At 41.7% G+C, this 9,776-nt stretch overlaps 1 protein-coding gene across 1 annotated transcript; it reads right to left on the bottom strand.

The window, feature by feature from the left end:
• Positions 1 to 6,238: 6,238 nt before the first annotated feature.
• On the bottom strand, positions 6,239 to 8,438 carry LOC148029012 (cytochrome P450 716B1-like). Its single transcript, XM_087688643.1, has 3 exons — positions 7,367 to 8,438; positions 6,882 to 7,072; positions 6,239 to 6,732 (listed from the first exon to the last, which is right to left on the bottom strand). Exons 1-3 carry the CDS (start codon positions 8,403 to 8,405, stop codon positions 6,418 to 6,420), a joined length of 1,545 nt encoding a protein of 514 aa, XP_087544769.1. The 5' UTR covers positions 8,406 to 8,438; the 3' UTR covers positions 6,239 to 6,417.
• Between the last annotated feature and the right edge of the window lie 1,338 nt (positions 8,439 to 9,776).

Genomic DNA, 9,776 nt, shown 5'->3' with positions numbered 1-9,776 from the left:
CATCTTACTGTTTTATTTAGGTAAAAGCAAACACAAAAGCCAAAAAGAATGCTATTTGTAAAGTGGGCTAGTATTGAGCTTGGAGATAAGTAAAACTATAAATGCATGCCTTGTGAAGCACTTACACAAGGCATGGGTGGAGATTGCACCCAATTGGTCTTTTTGTCTCATGTCATACAAATTCTCTTTTGCTTTTTATGAAGGTTTTGTAGAGTTCTTTGTTCTTGGGGACCTTCTAACATTCACTATGCACACATACAACATCTAATTTGTACATTAGTCGTATCAAAGTAAAGCTAAGATCAAGGGCTTCCAATCGCTTACCATCTCACGCGAACATATTATCTCGCGACGCATTATCAATACAAGCGTGTTCTCGGCAGTGAAGAACCCCCTACTGTACTCTCAAATCGCGAAGGACCTCTCCCAAGAGGCGTAGGACCACTTCTCAAGATCCTTGTAATCTTTTTTTGTAACAAAGAAGCAGAGAAGAAATTTCATTAAGTTTGGAGTTTATAAGCTTAAAAATCTTAAGAAAGGCTTAATCCTTCAAAATCCAACGATCGATGGTGGGAGGATATACTCAACCACAACGATTTCAACCAGAACATGCTGCCGTCCTCAATGAATTCCAAAATCTTTTAAGTTTTTTAAAATCTTAAAGTTCTAAGCTTTACTAAAGGCTTCAAATTCAATTACTAATCTCCTCCATAGCGGGTGGTGTATTACTTCCGAACCCATTTCGAAACTCCTGCAAACCTCAGTTTCCACCTACAACTTAGCAGACTTGATTCATAGCACGTAGACTGTCGCACGCAATCTATACGGAACACTATTTCACTTGGAAGAATATCATAAAAGCCATTAAAAAAAAAAACAAGCCTTGTAAAACCAAATTTGAGCTACGCTCATCCTTATAATGAGATTTCAAGTGTGTGAGATTGTTTGAGATTTTTGCAGGATATCTAATCATCACATGGATGATTTAATGGACGAAGGTGATTTGCTAGAGCCGACTATGGAGCAAAAATTAGATCTAATCATGATGCAACTTTAAGTAGAGCAAAGAGCATGTCAAAATTTGCAAGCACAACTAGCTATAGTTCAACGATCCATTGTCGATCAAATTAAAGTGCAACATGAAGATGTTATTCGATATACGATTGATGTAACACTCGATACACAAGCTCTCAGGAAAGAGGCCAAGAATATAAGTAAAAGAAATTTCAAATTCCATACTTTTAATGGAAAATGAAATGGGAAATTTATTCTTGCTTTCATCAGTAGGTTCGACGACTATTTTCATGAAGATAAATATGTTGAAAGAGATAAACTTAAATGCGTCACTAATCATCTAGCAGACAAAGCATCATTATGGTGGACTGTTGTCCGCAAGAGTGTTGATTGTCCCTCTATTTGGCAAGCCTTTCAAAAGAAATTTTTGGAGAATTTCCTTCCACCTCAATTCCATGAAAAAGCTATCAAACAGTGGGATCTCCTGCAACAAAGAGATTGTGAATCCATCCCACAATACACTAAGCGTTTCTGGAGTGCCTTACTCCAACTTCGAATGCTTGAAGATGTTCTTGAGGTGACCCACAAGCATAAGTATATGACCGATTTGCTTGGTCACTTCTATGCAGAAGTGAATATGTTCAAGCCAAAGACTTTGGAGGATACGATTTCTTTAGTGCATGATACGAAGGATAAAATTCGTGGACGAGAAAAGTGACCGCAACAAATTTTTATTAATGGTAACTTTATTACAAAGTAATTCAATTCTAACTTCCGAAGATTCAATCAAAATCACTTTGTTCCTTCCTCTTTCCAAAAAGCTTGGATTCGACCTCCTGCTTTATCATCAAACACAAATTCAAACCCTAAGCATTCTCTCTAGCCAAATCCAAACATATCCAAATTTCCAGCCCTTACCAATAATGTTTCCAAAGCAAAGCCTATAGTTTGCTACAAGTGTCATCAGCCTTGGCACTTAGCAATGAACTGTAAATCCAAGAAGCAAGCTGTACAAATCGATCACTTGGGAGTGACTGATGAGGAGGACCATGAAGATATGCCAGACTTCACTAAAGATGAAGATGATATCGGGGATGCTTCATATACTTTACCGAATATGCCAAATCCTCATTCACTATTAACAATGAAATGTTCCATGCATGGTTAAGAAAAGATTGTTTTGCATGATGATGGAAGCACACATGATTTTATTTCTGCAAAGTTGATAAAAGCATTGGATTTGGTTTAGCACACATGGTTTAGCACACATGAATTTGGTTTTCGCAATATTTATTTGTCGGGGCTGGTACACAAGGTGGATTCCTTGTACGAGAAATTGACGGGGACGCATGTCCTTTTGGAATCAGATTAATTTAATGTGCATGTGGGTGATTCCAAACAGGTGATTCCACAAAATACATATTAAATTAATGGATGTTTATGAGTTTAGAGTGTACACTCAAATTAAATTAAGGTTAGGATAGAGTTCCAACCTCTATAATTATTTTGTAGGTGAACACTGCTAGGTATTCACTTTTGTTGGGTTTTATCTTATTACTTTCTAACAATTGTAAATGCTTTAGTTGATGTGTAGAGCAAGCAACGGTGACGTTGGGTAGCATCAGGTGATGGCGTGATTTCAAAATACCTAGAAGAATTACTATTTTTGATGGGTGTGCACCTTATCACTAAAGGCACGGTGTTAATATTTATTTAAGCACACTTATTTATTAAAGAACTTGGCAAACATTTATTATTTTGTATGCGCATAGGTGCTTGGTTTAATATTTCATTATTTGACATTGTATTTAGGCACAACCCAACTTTTGGGATGCCCAAACGCCTTACTCTTTATTTGAGCAAAAGTAAACACAAAAGTAAAAAAACATGCTATTTGTAAAGTGGGCTATTATTGAGCTTGGAGATAAATAAATCTATAAATACATGCCTTGTGAAGCGCTCACACAAGTCATGGGGGGAGATTGCATCCGATTGGTCTTTTTGTCTCATGTCGTGCAAATTCTCTCTTGTTTTTTATGAAGGTTTTGTAGAGTTTTTTATTCTTGGGGACATTTCGACATTCACTATGCGTGCATACCACGGGGAATTCACTAGTAGTAATAAGGAGGCGTCCTGTGTGTAATAAATATATGAAAATACCCATTATCTACCCCTTATTTATGGGACCTTACCTCATAAAATGTACCTTCCTTCCCTTAAATAACCCCCCTTCCTTACACTCACGTGGTACCATATGGTAAACCCTAGTGGACTCCCCAAGGTGCATACACATCAGATCTATGTACCAAGTACCCTTATATTGATCATTGATGATGATAGTACTAGCTTATCATGTAATACAAATGTACGAACATATATTATCATCATTGTTGTTGCTAGTATGGTAGGTGGTCGGGGTAGACACTTGTCACAATGCCTTTGCTTGGGTGAAGTGCAAGAAGTGAGCCTCGCCAAGTCCCTCTAGGAGTCCAACAACACTATCAATATGTGGATGAAGACCCCTGTGACTCAACATATCTAGGGTGGTATTGCAAACATTGTCAAACTTGTATTATAACATGAAGAAGGGATATATATATATATATATATATATATATATATGGTGTTGAGCCTACACTAAGGCACATGGGGGAAGATGAAAGAAATTATCATCATTCTTTTGGCTTCAGGTGGTCAAAGGGGAGGACATCTCTTTTCACATGGGTTGTGCCATGATAGTGGGACCCATGAATGAATCTTTTGTGAGCCACATCTCCACTTTATCTTCTCCACCTTCATTGTCTAGTAACCTATCATCTTATTGTGTTGGTAGGCCTATAGCATGTATCCACATGTGACATTAACAACCTCCAAAGTAACTCCATGGCCCTCCTTGATGTACATCACGATTCACAACCATCTCCATAGATGACCCTTTGTGTCGCTCTGCCCCATCCACTTGCTATCTTTACCCCTAGATAGGGATTTGATAAGCTCCCCTCACATGGTGACACAAACACTCATGTAGATTCTCATAATGAAAACCTCTTCTAAATTTTAACCACCCTCCACTAATAAGTGCCCTTAATTAGTAACAACCTCTTCTACTTTTTAACCACCCTCCACTAATAAGTTTCCTTAATGAGTGTGTAGATGAGCTTGGGGCCTAGCATGAGGGGCCAACCTTGTCCATCTTACTTTATGTATATATCTCAATTATTTAATACAATTTGCATTACAAAATGAGTGTGCTCTCTTTCAAATCTCTATGAGTGTACCCCTTGTATTGATTATCTTCTCTTTGATAGCCTAGAGGATGTCTTCTTTTGTGCACTTTTCCATTGAGATTTTTAGTTCATTGTCTTCTCCTACATCCACGTCCTCTTCCCTACACTGCCCATCTTTTGAAGATTCTATTTATGTATTTCACTTGACAATCTAAAGCAATCTCCATGTTTATAGTTTCATAAGATTAATTCCTTTATGCTCTCTAAAGGCTATGTTCACCCACCACTAAACCTAGTATTTTCTTTCATAATATATATCCAATCTATTACTACTAGTTGCCTTATATTTTGATGGTATGCCTCTATTAGGTTCATCAATAATGGTGTTTAGGCTAAGAAGGAACTTTGCATTGCCTTTGCTATTACTAATTTAGGACCTTTGTCTTACTAATTCTTAGAAATGAGAGTGATATAAAAAGCAAGGTATCTTACTCCTACACCAACACAAATTCAAGCTTTACACATAATTAAATCCTCTAGCAGTGAAATTGCATATTAGTTTGTACTCTACTTGCCTCCACTTATAGACTATCATTGTGTTAAGTGCAAGAAATAATGTCCAATGTGCAAGCGGAGCATGAAGAATGAACCTAAGTTTTAGATTATTATCCACAAACAATGTGCATGAAACAATTTCATATTCAAATTGCCAAGAGATCATGTCAATTGTATTACTTTGCACATAGATCTGTAGACCAACTTCCATGGTGAAGTGGCAAAGCTTCTATTCTTTTCTTAGACAAGCATGCAATAAGACATGACCAATCTTTTGGCCCAAAAGATGGGATGGATGCCCAAAGGGATGGGGAAACTATAACCCTAGAAAATTGTATAAAAAGGATGTGCATGAATAGAACAAGCTATTCATGTGTGTGCAAACTTTGTACACTTGCATCCTTTCTTCCATTTTGAGAGAGTGTGTGAGAGATTAAGAGCAAGAGAGTGAGAGAATGAGGGTGAGGAGTCAAGAGGGTGAAGCACTTCTATTCTTCTATCCAAGACTCTCTCTTGCCATGCCCATGCTTTCTCTTTTGCATGTGGAGGCCATAGAGAGTCAAGGGACAAAAAAACACTCACTTAGCTCATGGAGTATACAAAATGCATCATTCATGAGGTTGAATGAAGGCCATTCCAATCACTATAAAGAAATAGTTGCATTCTTGTGTAAGAGGCTACATGAGAGGTAGTGGTTAATAATGTTGTCAAAGCCCTTGAAATAATTGAAGGGCATTCAAAAATCCCAAATATATTAAGCGAGTATTGCCCAACAAATTGGATGATTGCACACATGAATCTCTTGAAATCCAACACATATCCTAGTTTTTGTAGGTCCATGTGATTGAGAAATTGCTTTACATTGTGTCAACTACTCATTCTAATCTTTGCTTTCCCACAAACCGATGCCATGGAGGTATATTCCACGATGGATTCCGTGCCACGGTGGATTCCGTGAGGTTTTACGGTGGATTCCGTAAACTTAGATGACCGGGGCTCATACACAAAGAGGATTCTTTGTGCGAGAAGTTGATGGGGATGCCTGTCCTTTTCGGGCGTTTCATTAATTTAGTGTGTACATGGGTGATTCCATAGCGGGTGATTCCGCAAAATGCATCCCCATCAACTTCTCGCATAAAGAATCCTCTTTGTGTATGAGCCCCGGTCATCTAAGTTTATGGAATCCACCGTAAAACCTCACGGAATCCACCGTGGCACGGAATCCACCGTGGAATATGCCTCCTGGCATCACAAACTTCCTCTTATGTTTCATGCAAGTTCCTGACCTCAACCGTTGAAGGCTATCTGACAAGTCCTTTGCTATCTTCATTGCACTTTAAATCTAAGTCTTGAATATACAAAAGCACTTGCACATCTTCTACATCAACCCACCACTCTTGTTGGGTGATGTGAGTCAACCATACATGCAACTTTTAGCTATAAACATCAACACTTTGATTAAAATTTTCGAACAAGGTATATATACAAAGATGTTATTGGATTAAAAAGTAGATACATGCTTTATTGTAACTACAATAGATCAAATTCAAGGACATTTCATGTCTTATCCTTTAGTTATCAGCGGCATGTCACATACATATATAGCGTAGAAAATATAGTTTTATGCCTTGCTTGATCTCGGTGTGGCAATAAGAGGAAAGCCGTTAACAGGAACAGGCAATGGGTCTCTACGAACCCTTTCATTTGGATTCTCCATTTCCCAATCATAATTCAATGTGAGGTGGTGGAAGAAGACGAGGATGAACATCTTGGCAAAGTCGATGCCTTGACACATGTGGGCGCCACCTCCAAAGGGCAAGAAGACATAAGGTGCCATAGACGTAGATGAGTCAGCCATGAATCGCGACGGGTCGAATTGGAGAGGCTCAAGGAAGTATTTATCGTCAAGGTTGTTCTCACACAAGTTGTGCATTATCTACATGAAGTAGCCCACGATTGCATACAATGAGCAGCCATCGACAATAAGTTAAGGTTCAATGTTTCAAAACACTGTACATCACCACATAAGATTCTATCATTTTCTAGAAACCAAATCTACGTGCTTCCACAACAATTACAAGTTACCTTCCATCCGTGAGGTATTCGAAAGCCGCCGAATTCGAAGTCTGCGATTGACACTTTGCAGGACCAATGCGTTGTAGGTTCAAGTCTCAACGTCTCTTGGACCACACACCAAGTGTATTTCATCTTTTGGAGATCCTCCCATGTAAGCGTGTTGTTGCTCGGATCTTTAGCATGTGCAATTTCCTCATGCTCTGGAAAGGCATGAACAATAGGTTTGTGATGCTAGGTTACAATGAGGGATTTATTAACTTGCAACGCTGCATTCTGAGATAGTGCTAAGAAAAAGCAGCATTCTACTGTGTTTGTTCAGGCTATGGTGCCGTAACTAGTTATTTGTAATTATGAGATTCCGGAACGTTACTAAGTAAGGGTGACTAGCACTATCCAAGTGGCTTCAACCGACGTCCGGGAGGCTTGTGTGCGGTTTCTACCCTACGTCGACAAAATTTCACACGCCAGCTACATGAGAAGAAGAGGAGCTGGACCTTGGCGGAGGCGCCGGTAGCAGGCGGGATTGTTGGCGAGGAAGCGGCAGGCGAAGATGAGGGTGGAGGTGTTGGTGTCGTGGCCGGCGAAGATGAGGGTGATCAGGTTGTCGATCGTCTCGTCGGGGGTAAGGGGGCGGCCCCGCTCGTCGGTGGCGGACAGAATGGCTGAGAGGAGGTCGTGGGGGGCGGTGGAGGAGGCCAGAGCCGCCCTGCGCAGCTCGACCACGCCCTGCAGGAGGGCGCCGAGACGTGTGCGAGCGCGCCGGGCCTTGTAGTACCTCGTGCCGGGAAGATACAGCGGGAAGGTGAGCAGGCCCGCGAAAAGCGTCCGGAAGAGGCCGTCCAGCTCCGAGTTCTGCACGCCCGCGGCCGTGCACCCGTCGCCCATGAACAGTCCCGTTGCCATTTCCAGCGCGTAGACCTTCACGAGCTCGTGCAGCGACCCGACGCGGCCGCGGCCGGCTGGCCAGCGCTCCTGGAAATGGCGGCGGGTGAGGACGTCCACCCGCTGCACGCAGCCGCGCAGCGCCTGCGGGGAGAGCCCGCCCATGAGCAGCCGTCGCAGCCTCCGGTGCTGCGCGCCGCCGCTCACCTGCGCCACAACGGAACTGCGCCCCAGCACGCTCAGCACGGAATTGGGCAACGTCTCCCGCACCAGCTTGCCTTCATTGCACAGCAGGAAGCGCGTGGCGTCGGGGCCCCCCATCACCACCATGCGCTCCAGGAACAGCGACGTGCAGAACACCGACGCGTCCTCGCCGTATTTCCCCCGCCGGGTCTTGACGAAGTCCTGCGGTCGGTTCTCCCTCATGCAACGCAGGAAGTCTGCCGTCTCCCCCACCACCGGCAGCCCCCACCTGCCAGGTGGCAGCGGGGCAGCTCCGCCACCCCGCTCGCGCGCCCTCCTCCACCCAAAGACCTGAAACAGCAAGAACAGCACCGCGCACACAGCCGCCCAATAGAGTGTAAGCAGGTCTGCGGCCATGCACGTTGGCCGGAGGTAGTTAACGGTGGTCTGATCCAAGTTGATCGCCATGTTGGTATTCAACCTGTATTGTCCTGCATACCTAATTTATACTCAAGTCTCGCAGTCGGTAAAGCAAGCGCGTTTGACCTCTAATCAATGTATCCATCAAAAGCGAGCGACCTATTTGACCTCTAATCAATGTATCCACAGCCTTCAATGTCAATGTTAGACCCTCACGAGGCTGGCCATGGACCCTATGCATGCTGCCATCCTCCTGCACGGAACACCGTAAGATACGACTTGATAGCATATTTAAAATGGACCTCGATAGAATATTTAAAATCCTCGATAGTATAAAGTGCTCGAAAAAAACCTAAGTAGTATAATTTTCCCTTCAATTTTTGAAATTTACCTTTAAAAATAAATTTCGAAGGTGGGAAAACTTACAAATCTTGGAACATTTTAGTGTTTTTCCCTCAATACCCCTAAAATTGGATAAAAAGCCTCTTTTGACAAATTTTCAACTTTTTGGATAAATATTTATTTCGAGCATTGCATAAAGGATGTTTTTATCAAATCTAACCATACATGCTTTAATATTTACAATCACAAGGACAGACTTGAATGTCTTTTGTTTTTTGAACAAAGCATTAAAATATATTGGAAAGGAGTTTTATAGCTGTTAGTGAAGAGGAGCTTCAATACAGGGCAACAACTTCATCTTCTGATCCTCCAGGATAAGCTTCCTCATGGAGACTTTGCAGCTTCTCAGTATCCTTATCCACCTGCAACAGAAAATCTGTCATAAATCCATGAATACGATCAATAGAGACATTTTCAAAGACTTTTTTACTCCTGCCAATCCATATATTCCAAAAAAAGCGGCTTCTAATCCAATTCCAAACTATTGGAGATATGCCATAAATTTCACCCAAGATTATCTCTTTCCAGGTGAACTTTGTTGGGTGGACTGGCATTAACACACACTTGAATTTCAACACATTTTATTGAAATACAGCCTAGAGAAATCTATTAAAGATTACAATTTTCTATAAATTTTAAATATTGCCAAGAAGGGATAAGGACTGGGTTACACGAAGTGCTAGTGAGGGGAGAGAAAAACCCCACTACCACAAAGTCACACCTTGTGCCAAACCTGGTTGTAGGGCTTTCGTGATCCCAGGAAGCCCCCACAAACCTTCACAAAAAAGCAGATTCTAACATTGTGTTGGAAGGATTAGCGACTCCCATTGGTGCACACAAAAGCGAGTGTGGTGATCTACCAATTAGACTAAGTCAGCTTGGTTTCAAATTTCGGCAGTTAGCTTTGGGACCCTGCCTTCACCCCACTATGCTTGGGGTGACACAACTCTAAGACAATCACAATCATTCCAATCAAAAGAGTAGGCAATCTAAATCTGTTTCCCCTTAGACCCATTC

This window comes from Lygodium microphyllum, chromosome 11 (assembly GCF_053477565.2).
Source record: "Lygodium microphyllum isolate KBCC chromosome 11, Lygodium_microphyllum_v1.1.10, whole genome shotgun sequence".
In the NCBI taxonomy this organism is placed as follows: Eukaryota; Viridiplantae; Streptophyta; class Polypodiopsida; order Schizaeales; family Lygodiaceae; genus Lygodium; species Lygodium microphyllum.
The sequence above is the reverse complement of the archived record's forward strand: the minus strand, read 5'-3'. Positions and strand labels throughout refer to the sequence as shown.

What these genes read in the sequence shown, in the direction of transcription:
- LOC148029012 (XM_087688643.1), bottom strand. Translation starts at nt 8,405, where the DNA reads ATGGCGATCAACTTGGATCAGACCACCGTTAACTACCTCCGGCCAACG. An exon ending in CTACCGGCGCCTCCGCCAAG is followed by an intron (nt 7,073 to 7,366) that starts GTCCAGCTCCTC and finishes ATGCCTTTCCAG; the next exon opens with AGCATGAGGAAATTGCACAT. An exon ending in GAATACCTCACGGATGGAAG is followed by an intron (nt 6,733 to 6,881) that starts GTAACTTGTAAT and finishes TACTTCATGTAG; the next exon opens with ATAATGCACAACTTGTGTGA.